An 18,315-nucleotide genomic window follows, 5' to 3' on the forward strand; every position below is an offset into this window, starting at 1 on the left:
CTTGCCCCATGTGGACTCGTGCTCTGGTTCCTGCAGTCGCCGTACAAACCACCATTGCCTGCAGATTTTTTTTTTCTGTTAAAAATCAGAAAAGAAAAAAGCAGCCAGACTTACATTGTGCGTTTTTTTTTAGATTTGTCATGCTGTGAGAGCAAAGTGAAGACCCTGTGAAGTTAACACACAATTCCTGACTGCATGGGTGAGCAGGATCTGAATCAACACGGCTGGAGCAGAAGATCTTGGTAAATAAAACTGCATAGTACATGGCGAAAGATCAATAAAAACAATGTAATATCCTTGAATATATTGTTCCATTGTCCTTGTAAAAGCTCTTCACTATCCACTGCACTCATTGGGAAATGATGAAGCTTGCCATAGGGCAAATTGTAGAGACAATGGGAGGTAGTGTCTATCAGTACTCTGTAGACAGCTGAAGGTAAGGTCAATGTGCAAAAATCAGACATTGCAATGTGAGCAATGGATACCTAAAATATTTTACAGGTGTAATGGACCAAAGTAAGTAATAAATACTATTTACAGACCTTATTATTTCACAGTTCTGCCTTATTACTTCCATTTTGTCCATAGGCGAAGTTACAGTTTAACTATAAGTAAACCATCTCACTTTCTAATTGTAGAAAAAAACCTAAACAAATTGTTCAGTCACCTAGAGTAAGTATCCATCTGTAATAATGTTGACCTAATGAAATATGAACCCAAAAAATATATCTATATCTCCACAAATAGAGAATTGTGGTTACTTCTATATACAAATAATTATATACAGTATTTACATATACACATCTATATAAAAGGTAAAATCTATTGTCCACAGCTTGATCATTGGTGCCCCCATGTGGTCAGAGTGTGGGATCACAATGTACGCTGCCAGCATAGCTCGAGCAGCAACAGCAGCAGCAACTAGAAACCAGCATGGCCTCAGCAGGATTCTTCTTTAGGCTGTCCAACTTCTTTGCTTCAAACACATCCTTCTCATCCCGAAGCTTTTTGTTCATGTCCCTGCAACACAACATGCATTACCAGATAAGGGCCACTGCAAGGGTTACGTTGTTTAACTGCCCAGAGTTCTTCTTAAAATATTAATAGTTAAAAAAAAAAAAGTAAAAAATAAAAATAAAAATCAACAGAAAAATATTACCTAAGGAGAAAAGGGAATGAAGGCATTAGCCAGGGCTAATGAACAACTAATGGTTAATAAGGGGTTAAAAAGGAACAAAATGTAATTGAACTGGTTTACTGGTAGGCTTGCTTTAACTGACACCATATGCATATGAAAGCTCACTCCTTTGATCTGAAAGTGAATGAAACAAGAGCAAATACCATTCAGCAATAATGTTTCTACATGGTATTCCTCATGGAAGTTTCTGAACAATATTCCAAACACTGTTCAGCTTCTTTTTACACAGCAGCATCTGCCGCCGGGATTTTCTGGCATGAGTGGCGGTGGGGAATGAGGAACAGGCAGTAATGATGTGCGTCTAATGTACTTTGTTGACGTTTTCATGATGTGCGCCATATGCCTTAACCACTTGCTGACCAGGTTGTTCACCCCCTTCCCATCCAGGCCATTTTTCAGTATTCAGCGCTGCGGTACTTTGACTGACATTTATTCCATCATGCAACGCTGTACTGAAATGCATTTTTACCATTACTTTGGGGACAGATAGAGCTTTCTTTTGGTGGTATTTAATCACCACTGCGGGGGGGGGGGGGGTTTTTTTTTTATTTTATAAAAAAAAAAGTACCGTAAATTTTGAAAAAAAACCTGTTCCCCGATGAAATGTTATGAAACATTTATTATCACCCTAATTTTTTGGTAAAATATAAAAGATGGGGTCACATCAGGTAAACAGACACCAAACATGTCAAGCCCTAAAATTGCACGCAAAATCGCAAAAAACAGCCACAACCACAATTGGCCATAGGCGATGCTTTTACCGCTCATCAATTTAGTGTGATCAGTGATTAATGGCCTTAGAATTATTACTCTCACTCCGACATACGCGGTGATAGGTAATATGTGCGACACAATCGTCATTTTCGCACGTAGGCTCACCTGACGCATGTTTGCATCTGTATGTGGGGGGCGGGGGAACTTTAAAAAAATGCTTGTGTTTTTTCAAATTTTTCTTTTATGTGACTATTTTTTTCTTAAACTTTTTTTTAACCTAACTTTATTGCCATCACATAAGGGGCTTTGAAGCCCCTATGTGATAGCCAATTTACAGTGTCAGGTCCTCTTTATGGAGACATCAGGGGTCTCCAAGACCCCTAATGTCACCTAGGGACCCCCAGGGAAGCTGATGAAGCAGAGATCTGCTTCACCAGCTTCTCCCCGGCTTCTGTAGACGGGAATGACAGTTAAATGAGGAAGTGATGTAATATACATCTCTTCCTCCATTTAGAGACAGGAGAGGAGATCAGAGGAAGATCGTGTACTGAATTCCCTTTGATCTCCAGTCACAGAGCCGCCGTGCCAGTCCGGGCCTGCACTGGGCACAGCAAATCTCGGGAATGGCGGTGATGCCAGGGGGCCACCTGCATCTAAAGGCTCCTAGACGCATCTGCAAGGCTCCCGCCTGGCCGTTTAGGTACGGCCAATGGACGGAAGGTAGTTACAGAGACAATGTAAGTTTGGTCATGCAGGGCAAAGTAATAGTATCTCTGAAAAGGCTTGACACCTTTAAAATCCCTTTACTAGAGTCTAGAGATGAGCTTTGGCTTGGTGTAAACCCAGGTCGCCCAAGCCCACTCAAAACTGACTGACACACCCCTCTTCTGGCTCAATCATTGTGGCCCCACGGTTATATGTCACAGAGGGATAAATAATTTCCCTGCTAAAACTGCTGCCACTGATTGCGGGGGTGTGCCAGTCACAGATTTGAGGCTTAGGCAAATTGGACTCGCACCAAGCCCAAGCTCATCACTTCTTGAGACAATCATATATTTGACAAAAAAATGTGGTTATGTTGTATTTGTGTGCCCTATAATACTGCAGTGTATTTCTTACTGAAAATATAGGTTTGATAAACCGCAGTTTTGCAAATATTGCGCAGAATATACATTTGCATCTACCATCTTATTGTCCTACAGTTTCTTTGCCTTTAGAAAGTATGTATCGTTTGGGAGTTCTAAGTAATTTTCAGGCATGTGTGTGAAAAAGGGGAAAAATAGTTCGTGGTATAACAGGTATAACAGGGGGCCACATTATACTTTGTTTGCAGGGAATATTGGACTTTTTCATAGGAAACCCAAACAATGCCTGCTCACTGCCTTTCTCTAACTGAAGGCTGTATGAGCTATTAAAAGGGAACAGACTATGTCCATCCTTATTCAGCTGTGTGTGATGACCAGCAGGAAACCAAATTGCAGGCTGTTCACAACATAACAGAAGCATAATAAAAGAACATGGCTATCTCGATTTGTTAACTTGGTAAAAAAATCTATACCTGAGAAGTTCCAACTGTCGCAAGAGGCTCTGCTTCTCTTTTTGCATATTCTGGGAGACTTTACATGCAAACCTATAGTGAAAATCACATAAAGGGTTCACGTTATTTCTCAGTATTGGATATGACATTTAGTTAACAGTAAAACTGTAAAGTCTGGCTAATTACTGACCATTATGGTCATTTTTACATGCATCCTGTGAGCAGTCACTGGCTGTTCCTTTATTATTATACAGGATTTATATAGCGCCAACAGTTTGCATAGCGCTTTACAATATAAGAAGGACATTACAATCACAATACAATGCAAGACAAGGTGGTAAGGAGGGACCAGCCTCCCTGAGGACTTACAATCTAAAAGGGAGGGGCAAGTGATGCATGAGGAGGTAGCTGTGTGGGGATGAATTGTTTGAGAAAGTGATAGTTCAGTGGTCAGGTTGAGGTGGAATAGGCTTCACTGAAGAGATGAGTCTTAAGGGATCGCCTAAAGGCAGTCAGAGTGGGAGATAGACGGACAGGTTGGGCTAAAGAGTTCCATTGAATGGAGAGACTCCAGAGACGTCCTGGAGACGAGCATGGGAGGAGTTGACGAGGGAGCTGGAAAGCAGAAGGTCTTTTGAAGAGCGGAGAGGACGGTTAGGGAGATACTTTGAGACCAGGTTTGAGATATAGCCGGGGGTAGAGTTGTGGATGGCTTTGTAAGTGGTTTTTATATTTTGAATTTTATCCTCAATGATCTAGGACAGCCTTTAAAGTGTCAATTCCCCCAAAACTGATATTTTTGTTTTTTGTAAATTATGGAGAGACCACCTGACAATTCTTATATCTCCCGAGGACTCTACTGGTATAATTTCTGTGCTTGAGTTCCTAGGCCTGAACACCTCCAGCCCATTATGAGGGACCCCACTATATTATGGATAATACAAAAGAACGAGCGGACACATGGGAATTATGGAGGGAGATCTTGATGTTGGAGTATCCAAGTCATATAAGTAGCCAGAGGCTTACTCATCCCACCAAGCTTCACCTATAACTACAATAACACTTTTAAAGGGACTGGCCTTTGACTGCAGCAGAAATGGAGTGTGGAACAACCTAATACAATTTTTATCAGAGTGCCAAAAAATAATTGTATGTTGGAAAAATGTAGTTGTGATTAGAAGCTTTCAGATGTAAAGTGATAAATATCACATATGGAAACATGTTAGATGCAGCTGTATCGTTCAAATGGAAATGTATGCTTATGTACATGTTAACTGAAGGACTCCTGCTGCGTTTGTACTGCATAATGATATAGGTTTGCTTCACCTAATATTTAAAATGTTAGTCCTGTATATCTGTAATAACGTATCCCTGCTAAGAATGTAAACATGAATAGTCTTGTTATTCATAATTAAAGTAGAACTCCAGCTTTTAAAATATATAAATATACTTACATTGGTCCAGCTTGGCACAATGTAAGTATATACAGTATAGCTATATATATTATAACAGAGAATAACTCAGCTGATTACAGAGACCATTCACATTAGGTCTAGTAATTTTACTTATGAATACAAGGCATTCTTTAATTGGAAGAAGGGTGGTAAAGTGCCAAGCAGGACCTATGCAAGTTAAGCTGGAGTACTTCTTAAATCTGAAATATATTATATATATATATCCACTATCTATTCCTTATGAAGATGATCTGAACTCTGGAAGCTGACAGAGGGAAAGCTATGGTCACCAGCATGGTCTCCCTGCAGGTAATCATTTCCTGCTATTGATTTACCATTTATTGTTCTGCACGGTGTCGCTGTGTGAACGCGGCCATCTTGGCAGAGGAAGGACTTTGTTTCCACAGGTCAGAGACTCCAGCATGGAGAACAGTGCGCAGCACAGTAGTGAAGTAATTAAATCTGATTCCAAATCTCCTAAGACTAGCAGTCAGAGGCAGAAGTGCCTGAGATCCCACTGCCGTAGATGAGTGCCTAGGCACCCTGCACTCTAAGCTGCCTGGAAGTGCTCTGCCATTTTTCAGGAGGCAAAAGGGTAGATTTTTCAGGATGTTGCTTATGCACAATTAACATTTCTAAATGTTCCCTATAATAAAGCAAATCTTCAATGTTTGAGTTCAGTCTCACTTTAATGTGCTGTATTTTCTCAACAGAAAGACATATCTACCTCTTCTTGCGTTGCTGCTCCTCTTGCTCTTGTTTGCGCAGATTCATTAGGCTTGCCTGTGCCTTTTCCAAGTCAGTCTTGGTCATCTCAAGTTGCTCCATGAGGTCCTCATTTAGCTGTCTCAAGCGATCATTCTGAACTCGTGTCTCGAGTTGTTCACTGTTTAAAGATTGTAACTGATGCTCCAACTGTTTCAGGAAATATGGGACAGAGGTCAGAACTGGGTTTTAATACAAGTTGCATAACATGAGCAATAAATCACAACCACTGACACCATAAAAAGTGGAGGAAAGTGCAGCAATAGAAAGAAAATAACTTGTGGAATGAGGAGACTTTGTGAAGGAAAACGTTGGAATACACAGATATCTAAAACAGTGTAAAATGCTTCTAAGTGATACGCCAATAGAATAAAATTTGGGGGAAAAAGACAATTTTCAAATATCTGTTTAATTCTCTAATAGCTAATGAGGTGAAATTGATGATAGTTTAAACAGTAGTGGCGTGGGTGGGAAATTGAAGGAGCAGGATGGAAAATTTTTCTTGAACAACATTCTAACAGTGAATGTGGATTTCATGCAGGAAACGCCATTCATTCCAAAATGTAAAAATCAGATGAAGTCTCTGATGGCATTATCAAATGTTCTGATGAGAAATGTTTATATGGACATTCGAACGGAATCACAAGGAAATGTAAAAGCTGCAACAGTAATGAATAGAAGGCACCCTTAGGTGCCCGCACACACTTCAATATGCACTGAGACAATGGGAAGTTCTCTCTGTCATTGGCAAAAGATCTACCTGTGTATGACATCTTAAAATGAGCCTCTTCATTGCCCATACCTGCCTGCCCCTGCAATTGAACTTACTTACCTTTCTTTGCAATCATAACACTCAATTTGCTCAAAAGAGCAAAGAGAAAAGCCCAATATAAGCTTCAAGTCACACCTTAAGCTGGCCATACATGCTTAGAAATCCATCGATTTCCACATCCATACTAAACCGTGTGGATGGAGGAAATCCCCACTTCCGGCTATTGTACTAAATACCCCAACAGTGTGTGCATTTGATTGGAGCAGCAGCTACTGAAAACCTGTGCATCTGATTGGATGCAGGTCTGGCCAAGAATTTTCAAACTGGCTCCTTCAGCCAAATTGAAAATTGGCTTTTGTCATGTGTGGGAGGGCAGGGGGTGCCCACAGGGCCACCTATCGGTCTAATACCAGCCACCTGAGCAGGAAGTGGCTTTAAAGTGAGCAGTGTATGGCAAACGTTAGAGCTTAAAAAGGGCTGAGGATTGTCCCCCACCTCTGACAACACTGGCTTCCAGAGCAGCCAATTGCCAAGCAGTCATGTGGGATAAAGGGAGAAAGCCACATGCTCCCCCATACCCAGAAGTACCAAGTATATCACTTCTTGGGAGAATTAAGTAGTAGGGCAGCATAGTGAAGGGAAATAAAGGCAGCTGCTGGAGCCAGTTAAAAGAAGAACTCCTGGAAAATCATAAACTTACTCTTACAGTGGGACTACCCCGCACCACAAGTGTTAAGTGCATCATTTTGTTAAGGGGGCTCAAAGAAAGCAGTTTTACTCACCTGATCCTTGGTACCCCAGTGGTTGGCACTCACCTCTCTCCCCCTCCACTTCAAATATGGAATGGCTCTCTGCGTCTTCAGGTTTAATGTAGATCAATGGACCTGTATAAGATGTGATGACATCAGCAGTCCTTAGACGGCCGGAGCCCAGGGTAGAAGAGTTTGCAGGGATCAGTCTAGCAGTCCGGAGGATGCCGGCAAGACCGAGGATCAGGTGAGTAAATCCTTTTTGAGCCCCTTAGACAAAGCAAACACTTAACCCTTTGGTGCAGAGGGAAGCCCCTACACTGTGATTTTGCCAGAGTTCTTCTTTTAAGTGAGCAAGTTGCTTTGTCCTGAATGAGCAACAGATACAAGACATATGTGGAGCTCATACAGTTAAAGAGGGTGGCAGCCGCAAACAAAGTTCATGCTGGGATAGAGAGGGGAATTCATGAGATCACAGGACATGCCTGTATGAGTTACAAGGTGTGCTCTTATCAGAGGCATATATCCCATCTGTCTGCTTTGCGTAATTGCTATCTTCTATGATTATGTCATTCACACTTGTTTCAGTATCGTTGTAATGTATAAAGAAACTCGGGATATTTTTATAAAGCAGGGAACGTGACATTCACCAAACATTCTGCACTGAAGGTGAAATCTTTCTGGTGCATGTTTTAAATGACAGTGAATGTTTGGTGAATGTCACATTCACTGCTTTGTAAATATGACATTAGATTGTCTTTTCACTCTTTCCCAGTCGAATTGTGATATAGACAGAGGGGCTTTTTTATTGATCTTTTCCATATTTGGGGCCTATAACAGGCTTGATGTGTCTTTTTATTTTCTTTGTTCAATTTATTATAACCCCCACCTTTTCACAATTAATGATACTCCCCTTTTCCCAATTCGTGGCCCATTGTGTTCTTGTAGCTCTTCCCCTTTTAAAAATGTTCTAGCACCAAGTGTGAAAACAACTAAATGACTGCTGGAATCACCCAGACCTGACTGTAACCACCAGTCAAGCAAAGTGCAGCTGTGCATGTATGACCAACTTTAGGCTGCCCATAGACATTAGACCAGGGACGTGCAGTCAGGGGAGGCAGGTGAGGCAAAGCCTCACCCAGAATTATGGAGGAAAAAGCTGTCAGCTTCATGTCTGAAGCCGACAGCTTTTTCTCCATTGAGATTGGCATCTAACAGGTTACACAGGGAAATCCTCACCACTGTGTAACCGGTCACGGAGCCTCAGCAGTGAGGAGCAAGGGAGGGACAAGGAGGCTTCTCCCTGTCTCCTCCCTTCCTCCTTTACACTAGCTCGGGGACGGGGCATCGTCCAGCAGGGACGGAGCTTTGGCCGACAGGGGGGCGGCGCTTCGGTTGGCGGGGGGCGGAGCTGGGGAATGCCTCCCCCCGGGCGAGAGGTACAGCACGTCACTGCATTAGACAGGAGTCTGATCATACATATATGACCCATTTGCCAAACATCTGCACCTATACAGACACAAGCTTATCACACAAGTGCGTATGTTCATGCACTGAGCAGAGGGAACAACCTCCCTCAAGACCAATTAGCTGGGTTTGGCAGTTTATGATCAGATGTGTCTATTGACACAGCTAAATTCAAGAATATTCCAAGAACAATCTCCTATTTTCTCACATTCTTCTAAAACAAATTGCATACACAGATATTTTTCTGTATATAATTATTGGTTGTGCATGCCCATCATGCTTTTATATTATTGGGAGATAATGGGAGGTATGTTAAACCTGCTTATACTGACAGCTATTGCCTACTTAGGACAAGCAGTGGCCCCACATTGGTCATCGGACTTGAATTATTTCCCATTCATGTTACTGGTAACGCCAAGAGGAACCTATAAACAAACGTACATTTTTGTACATATGAAATTGCATGGCAGTAACTTTATGGTTTCAGATTAGCACTTAACACGGGTCTTCCTTTGCATTTATGACTGGCAAAATATGTGGTCAGGCTGTAGCTAATAATAATCCCAAGCATACCCCAATCTTTACAAATTAGAGCTGATGTCAAGTTGGACAGCTATTGATACACACAGCATACAAGTCAGTGTAAGCTATAAACACGGGCACTGGAAACAGCGGATTTGTTTGCAAGGTTACTATAGAAGCAAAATCCTCTGTGTGAGCTTAGCAAATGAAATATCAATTTCAATACATGTAGCGTTACGCAAAGTAAACACACATATACACAGCATATGAATTCTTTATGTATGTCAACAATCTGATTTGAAAGGAACTTCCAGTGCTACTATCCAATATTACCAGGCACAGCACATTATACACTTTTCTTATATTCACAGTAGGAGCGAAGGTGGAAGTGAAACCTGAAAAACAGCCAGCAGATGGTGATACAGATTTCTGGTGGTCTGCACACAGTTTACAGACTATGCTAAGAGGGATCTAATGGACTGGACATTATATAGTGCATATTGTATTTCTTCTGTTCAAGAAGAGTAAGTACCAACTGACAACTGTAATTCATATGCTTTTTTAAAAATGTTTTCCTGATGTTTAAAAACCTTACCATCAATAAAATGGTTCATGCCATAGTTTAACAAGAAAGTGTGTGCACACATTATACAAAGTGTCCGGTAGTCCAGATCCCACAGAATGCCCCCTTCCCACATGTCCCACAGAATGCCCCCCTCCATATACTAGCGTCCTCCCATGACCCAAAGCTCAGTATATCGCGGGCAGCCCGCGATATACTGTGAGCGCCCAGCCAGGACGGATCCCGACATTACTGTTGAGATCCATCCAGCTGCGTGAGTGACAGCTGGCTCTGCCTATCTAGAGGCAGAGCCAGCTCCCCTGTTCGTTCCTCCACTCAGCACTGGAAGATCGGAGAAGGGAGCGGGGGAATCCCTATGGGGAGACGATCGGGAAGTGAGCAGATCGGTGTATGTTTCGGCTCACTTCCCGATCGATAAAGTGGAAGTGGAAATCACTCACCTCATAGATCTCCTTTAATGCTGGAAAACTGGAAAACTTGTTCTAGTTTTTGCATCACGTCTCCTCCACCTAAACATAGGCTAACATGAATGATGTATGGTGCGACTCTTCATCTTTAAGAAAAAACCAAAAATGTAGATGCTTCAGGACAGTCAGACTGTGCCTGAACTTCTGACTTCACTCTGGTGTATATGGCCTATGGCTATGGAAACTTGTACTAAGAAAATATAGAGGCTGTCATTGCTAAATGCCAGAATGCTGATTAGGATCAGGAATGTTGACCATGCAGATCAGAAAGTCTGACTTTTCCTCTGATTTCACTAGTTGCTTGCTTGTTAGGGGTCAATCACTGTGAAAGTATTAAGATTGGGAAAGTATACTGTGAAAGTATAGAGCTTGGAGCTGTGCCTACTTTATAATACACACAGGGACCATCGGGAACAAAAGCAGCCACCCTCCAGAAGGAAGGACAGTGTCAGCCTAAATTCAGAGATGATTTGAGGATCTACAGCTGAATTATACAAAATAAGATAAATTTTTTGTTAACCCGAGTGCATTTTTAAGATTTAACGCCTGAGTTTAGTGGCACTTTAAGGAATGAGAGAGACTACTGCAATATGGAAATGGAGAGATGGAGACAGTGCTCCGTACCTTTCGCTGTCGTAGAACAATGCCTTCAAGCTCTTGTTCCTTCCTCATTAGTTCCCTCTGCAGAGTTGTTTGTCTGTCCTGTTGTCTGGTGGAATCCTGCACGCAAGGACAATGGTATCAGTCAGATATCATGAGGACATAAATTACAGAAGCAAAAACCCTCTCTAATACTGGCCACATACCAGTAAGATTTTCCTTGAAACATCCACATTTACTAAGACATATTAACCTACCTGACTTAGATCCTCCATAGATATAAATACATTTAACAGATCAAATCTAAGAATCTGGTGTGTGACCAGCCTAATCCTCCTATATTGTTCACATCTCTGGGATGTGCTGGCCTCTTGTTAAATACCCAATAGTGGTGTTGAGGGAAAATATTCACTTAGGGAAGGAGAGGTTCAGCAGAAATCCAGAAGGTAACTGCTGCAGGAGAAGCGTCTACAAGTCTTTGAGAAAAATAGAGTGCATTTCATGTAATAAGCAAAGAAGTAGGCTGAGTTAGGACATGTGTGCCTGATAAGCTGGGTGTGGTGAAGATCTAAACACAATGTGGGTCTGTTGGGAATGGCTTTATATAGAATAGGTGTGTAGCCTTAGAGGTGGGCTTATTTTTCCACATGAAGAACAGCAAGATTGCTCAAGTTCAAGCTTACACCTTACAGCCAGCTCTTATGTTTCTTTTAAAGCTGAACTCCAGGAAAACACCTAAACACAGTTAAAATACAGTACGTACATATAAATCAACTTTTTTATTTGCCAAGGATTTGTTATTGTTTTGAACCAGTCTTGCGATCCAGACAACTCTGCCAGACATAGCCAGGTGCAAGACCTCACTTTTCTCTGCTGCAGATACAGCTTTGTCACCAACCTACCCCTAGCATGTGACAGCGAAGGAGCAGAACACTTATGAAGTCATCACTATTCTATCTCATCTTTTATGTTCAAACTGTTGATTGACAGCACTCTGCAGAAAATAGAGCCTTAATTGGGTAGAGGGTTGCCTCTCCCTTTCTAAAGGCTGTATAGAGGCTGCTGCGCAACAGACTACAAGAGACTATTATCAGATTTAACTATATATACACTGTTTGGGTATTCTGACAGAATACAATAGCCTGGCAGGGGAGATTCCCCCATCGTTCACACGCTGAAAGAAAAAAAAAAAAATAGGCTCAGCGTATGGCCAGCTTAAGCACTGAGGTCCTCATATGGCTTATCCTGTATTTCTTGGAGTGGCTTCCATTGTAGTTGTATGCCCCTATACAGCAATTCTGCCTGTGCAGACCATATGCCTACCAATGTTTATGTCTGTATCATACCTTCCTGAGTAGTCGTTCTCTCTCCGTTTTGATCTGCTGCTCCATCTCTTCATAAAGACCCCTCACCTCTCGTCCGTGGTCTGTTTCTTTCCTGTATTCAGTTCCAAAAGATGAAAAAAGTGAAAACCATGAATTCTGAACAAAAAGTTGTTGAGCAGAAAAAAAATTGTTCCACAACAGTAATGTGCACAGCAAGCCATCAACAAAAAATATTTTTCCACTGATCAAATCTGTCCGTTAAGGGAAACTGCACAATTAATCTTTTATCTTTAGTAGGACCTGTGTCAATGGGCTCTTGTTTGTGTCAAATGGGTTTTGTGTTCCAATTCCATGGAAAAGCAGGTCAAATGTAGGTCAGAAAGAAGCCAACTGCCAATAAAAATGTACTTGTTAATGAATCCTAAACATTTTCAGAAATGTCAGAGATGCCACTGATGAGATTTGGATTTACAGGTACTGGCATGTGACAGCTAAAGGACACGGGCAGGGCTATGCCCTGGGGGGGGTGTTAGTTTTGGACCCATAGTGGGTGAACAGAGACACACTGTGGATCCCACTGACCCTCAGTGCTGTCATAGAATAGACACTGGCAACAAATATTTCTAGGTGCCAGATTTCATAGTTCAGCTTCCAGGTTCAGAAACCAGGACAAAATGTTAAATTATATGCAGATAAGCCATTAGAAAACATTGAAACCTTTTGTTTTAACTTGACTTCTTAAATTCAGCAATAGAATTCTGACTGTCCAGAGCGTATTTGACAATTCAGCTCCTAAAACTTAGCTAATAAGTAATAAGCATAATACTAAAAAACATTTTAAATAACTTTACATTTGCTTCTAAAACTATTCATGAACATCTAAGATTCCACCATTTTATATTCTCCAAATCATAGCTTAGCCAAAATAAAGAAAAAATGACCAATCCATGACCCTAGTCATAAGAATAACATCCAATAAAACAAGACTTGTAGTTTTGGCACCACGCCCCATAAACCACAGAGGGCAGGACAAATTAAGTAGATACTTTTAGATAAAGCGGCATACCTTTTTAAAGCTTGTTCCAAAGTCTCCTTTTCATGATGCACGTCCCGGATATGAGAGGATACACGGAAGAGAAACTCCTCAAAGTTTGCTAGCAGCTCCGGGCGCTCTTTGCGTAAACGATTCCACAGTTCTCGGAGCTCCCTGTGTCTTGGAGTAATAAAAGCATGTTTTGTTTTTCAGATAAGGTGGGTTCTGTGTTTATTGTGAGGAAATGATATAATAGGGGTGCTACCAGCCTAAGGACAATCAGGAGGAAAGCAGAGTTGACGTAGCCAAAAAAAACTTGGCACATAAAGTATGTTAAATAAACCTGAAGAAGAGAGGTTCACTCTCGAAAGCGTGCCTTTTATATATTTTGTTAGTCCGATAAGAAAGGTATCATTGCACACTGCAATACTGTGTTGTTGTTTTGTTTTTTTACATCTTGTCTACTGGACTAATACGGCTTACCCATTTATATATGCTATTAATGAATGAGGAAGTGTTGTTAAGAAAGTAAACAAGTTATAAAGGCAACTGCCTGTCTGCAAATTCTGTTATTCATGTCCGGTCACACACAGATTCCAACAGCAATTTTCCATATAGCTATTTTTCTATATGTACTGTAGGGCATGTGTACCTGATAATCATACATGTCTAAAGTCTGTGTGCTATCAAGACATCTCCTCCACCCTTCATACTTGATATGCGACACTGCTGGAGCTTTGATCTATGGACTCCAGCTATCCTCTAAATGAAGAGAGTAGATCCCTGGCTTCTCTCTCTGGTGTGAAGACAAAGCAGGCACTCCCTCTGGTGTGTACCTTCATGCTCACAGACCATGGTTTAACAACAACCTTCCTGCTATTTTATTATTATGAAATCATACATGTGAAATGGATGCTTCAATAATGTGCAGAGGTCTGCAGATCCACCAACACGACCCCAAAGCAGACAGTAGCTGGTCATGGGAGCTGAAATATCTGCCTGATCATTGTTCAACAGCTGCCTGTCATAAATCCATAGCTGTGACATTGGTAACTGCTGCTTTTCTCTTTCCAGCTCAGCCAACAGGTAAATGTATTGTAAGCATGGCAACATTCTTCCTTCTGTTTCAGTATAAAAAAAAAGGATCAGTCTGTGATTTTCCAAAAAGCTGTAAGATTTTTGTATACTGATGAGCACATTAGAAAGGATGGAAGCACACAATATCATTTCAAACACGACATAGGATTCCCAGGGCATGGGGAAAGCTAAAAAGAGAGCACAGTAAAAGTTGTTCCCTAATAGGAATCATCAGACAGAGTTGTCCAGTAAGAGAGCAGTCACTGTTTTTACTGTGGCTGTAAATGATGGCCTAAGCTACAGGGTTTTTACATTACGTGGTAAGGAAAAGCAGGCAAACGCATGAAAAGGAGCTAATAGCTTCACCTGCCTGTGAAAGTATGACATGTTCATATGCACAATTTATTATTATTTAGCAGCCTGAAAACAATCACCTTTTTTAAAAACTATTTTTATTCTGAGCAAGAAAATATGTACAACACCCACTATACTTTAGTGATGAAACAAATGCTTTAACTATCAGATACAAATGTAGAATAGATTCAGAGACTCACTCTTGAAATATTCGAGCAGCTCCCAACTGTTCCATTGTAGCATAGAAGAGTATTTCTTCTGTATCATCCTGATCTTCATCTGACCAGCCGGATTCAAACGTCTCCTCCATTACTGGTCTCTCTTCCTCGTCTCCATTAGTCACACTAACCCCAAGTAATTTACCTACACATAACAGGCAATAGAAAAATGAATTTGCATTGGCAACAAGACTCCGATTCCGTTTCTATCTAGGTCTACACAGTATTGTGAGGAAGACGACTCTGATATTCCATGGTAAAAACATTCCTATTTTGCAGCTGGAGATAGTCAATGATAGCAGCAAACTACAGGAAATGTGGTGTTTACAGCGCAGAGTCAGTGATCGCACAGCCCAAAGGAAATCCCCAGCAACATATTGCTTTAGACTTTTTAGAAAGCAAAACAGAAGGAAGTGTTTTTCTAGAGTTTGGATAGATATTATGGAAAGCAGGGACCATGAAGTGTTTAAAGAAGAACTATGGGGTTAAGGCTTTTCCCCATAGTTCTCCTTAGGGTAATGGGAGGACACAAACTAGCGTCCTCCCGTCACCCTAGGCTCAGTATACCGCCAGCTGTAGCTCGCGGTATACTGAGATGCCGCAGCTGAAGCGGATCACGACAATTATGCCGGGATCCGCCCAGATGCGTGACTGACAGCTGGCTCTGCCTATCTAGAGGCAGAGACCCGTGACAGGATCGAGAGGTGAGCGAACGCCGGTATGTGTTCGCTCACCTCCCGATCTACTGAGCCGACCTGTGACAGTCTCATTGTCACAGGTCGGCTAGAACTGTGAGGTGAGTGAAAAGCACTCACCTCATAGTTCTCTTTTAATCTGGTGGACTCTGAAATCTGAAACTCGTAAAAACAGTAATTGTTCATGATTTCTGAGAAAAGAGCTGTTTAAACTGTAATAATTATTTAACAATCCCTGAACCGGGGTATGACCGTACTGTGGTCATACCACGGTTTTAAAAAAATGGAGCATTTAAAGGGCAGAGCGATGTACTATACAAATGTGCATAGCGCTTTGCTTGCTTCACATCTCTGGAGCAAGAAAAGCCCCCATTTGTTTCAATGAATGGTAATAAAATAAAGTGTTGGGAGAAGCAAAGCCTGTTCACATCACCTCTCAAGGCCATGTGACCTGGCTCTCCTCTAACCACAGAAAACATTTCATACAAAGTAAAGGGACTTTCAGATTGATGGATGACATTACCAAGACCCATGCTGAACTCCACAGGAGTAAGGTAACCATTATTACTCTGGTCCAGGCTGTCAAATACAGCTTCCAATTGTTCTGAGGTGAGCGGAAGTTCATTTTGCAGCCGCTGTGAAAAAACGAACGGTGTAAGTAAAGGCTTGTGGGGACACTACAGGACTCCTAGAAAAACTATTTATAAGAATGTAAGCATAAAGATATTTTAGATATAGATATTTGATTGCTGTCATGATATCATAACTTGAAGTTCACAAGGATGTTTAAACTTAAACAAATTAAACTAAGAGCAAATTTAAAATTTGCGGGATCACTTTTCACCTATGGCAAAATGGTGGATATTGTCCAAGGCAGCTTTATAAAACATACTTAAGAGAACAATATTTTATATGAAATACATTAGGGCAGCCTTTCCCAACCAGGGTGCCTCAAAAATTTGCACAGGGTCATGCTCCTCAATGGTGCAGGCTTCTGACGTGAAGGGGGGTTCTTATGTGAAGGGGGGCTTGTGATGTGAAGGTGGGACTCTGATGTGAAAGGAAGGGGCTCTGATTTGAAGGGGGGCGCTGATGTAAAAGGAGAGGGCATGTCATGCAAAAGGGGCTCCTGATGTAAAGGGGGGCTCTAATGTGAAAGGGGGGGATTCTGATGTGAAGATGGGAATCCCATTTTGTTTTTCTATTGCATGGGGTCCCCCTTAAAATCCATACCAGATTCCTATCACAGATAAGAGTTTGGTATGGATTTTGGAGGGGCCACACAATTTTATAAATTTACATTTTGGAGTGGGGTGCCTTAAGGTTTTGCATACCTTTAAAGGGTGTCATGACTGAAAGGAGGTTGGGAAACACTGAACTAGGAAATATTACATTCTAGTAAATGAGAGACTAACTTAAGATAACTCAATGATGAGCAAACTTTACAGACATAGGTTAATAATCCAAATTCTCCACTGTGCCTCATCAAACTGTTGATAAAGGAAATATAATTGTCTACAAACAATAAAATGTTGTCTTGCAGGATTTTGTTTGCAGGCCTTACTCTTCAAAGTTCACGAATACAGAAATAAATGGAACACATCCTATTTGGGGTTAGGCCAATGTTAAGTGGCTGAATTACCTGTAGATCTCGTTTGGTTATTAACCCTTTCTCTTCTTTATCGCAGAGCTGGAAGAGTTCCTCGGCTTTTCCCATCATTTCTTCAGGCTCTCTGACCAAGGGGGATGCGGAGGATATCCCTGGTGCTTTATACCCTTTCCTTCCCCTAAGACAGGGGGAGCACCTTGGTGGGGTGCCCCGATGCTCCATGTCTGCAGGGTTGGGGGGGGGAAGGGGGTTTGCGGACTTCTGCAAAAAATATAAATACGTATTTCAGTTGTCAATGTCTTACAAAAATGAATAAAGCTTTGCTGCTTCTCCATTAACTATACACTGATAAAATGTAGATAGAAATAATATTTTTCACAACACGTATGCATTCTGTTTAATGTAATATTCAGATTTCTCTGTCTAGATTAGCGTCTGAATGTGAAACACACATAAAATCCAGGAAGAGCCCCCCAAAGCGGAATTAAATGTTCACTTATTTGCAGCACAATTCTAGATTTGCACATAATGTCAGCTTCCTATATCACTGGATCTTCTGATCATTTTGACATGTAATTTTCACTGAAGGTAACTTATCCTTCTTATCCACATTTCCATTCTATACTCAGTCTGTATTGTCCAGGCTTGAGACAGATGTACTTTCACCATGTTACATGCTCTCTACAGAGTGCTCTGTAGATCCAATTGCCAACCCATACCTTCATCGGTTGGCCCAACCCATGCATTCAAATAAGAGCACTTTTACACAAACGTGACCTGTGCATACTTACCTGCATCTCACAGCCACGTCCTGTGCAAATTTTGTGCATTCCATGGCAAAAAGATTTTGCCTATGAACACTGGACTTGGGGCCACCTCCCCTCAGGAGTGTGAAAATGTCCTTATCATTTAAAGTCTGCTTTTATTGGATAACTCTGTAGCTTTGAACTCTACAAAATAATCAAGGGACTCAGTTTCTTTAGATTACCTGCTACTGCCAATGCTTCACAATCCTCTTTATCCTCCTATAAATGAATACTCAACAACTCTTTTCTGCCGGACCATGCATACATATTATGTGTGTAACTTCCTAGTGTGTGTAGACTTCCAGGTTAGATTTAATTCTGGGGGAATATTTAAGAGAACATTTCACTATATTATCTTTAGAATAAACAC

The 18,315-nt window shown here is 41.3% G+C and overlaps 1 protein-coding gene across 1 annotated transcript; it reads right to left on the bottom strand.

Annotated features, from left to right (window-relative positions):
- Positions 1–472: 472 nt before the first annotated feature.
- Positions 473–17,398, bottom strand: CRACR2B (calcium release activated channel regulator 2B). The gene is made up of 9 exons (XM_018565658.1): positions 17,173–17,398; positions 16,054–16,165; positions 14,818–14,980; positions 13,220–13,366; positions 12,175–12,265; positions 10,853–10,948; positions 5,631–5,818; positions 3,471–3,542; positions 473–1,020 (listed from the first exon to the last, which is right to left on the bottom strand). The coding sequence occupies exons 1-9, from the start codon at positions 17,359–17,361 to the stop codon at positions 861–863; spliced, it is 1,218 nt and encodes a 405-aa protein (XP_018421160.1). The 5' UTR covers positions 17,362–17,398; the 3' UTR covers positions 473–860.
- Between the last annotated feature and the right edge of the window lie 917 nt (positions 17,399–18,315).

This window comes from Nanorana parkeri, unplaced genomic scaffold (assembly GCF_000935625.1).
Source record: "Nanorana parkeri isolate BGI_ZX_2015 unplaced genomic scaffold, ASM93562v1 scaffold870, whole genome shotgun sequence".
In the NCBI taxonomy this organism is placed as follows: Eukaryota; Metazoa; Chordata; class Amphibia; order Anura; family Dicroglossidae; genus Nanorana; species Nanorana parkeri.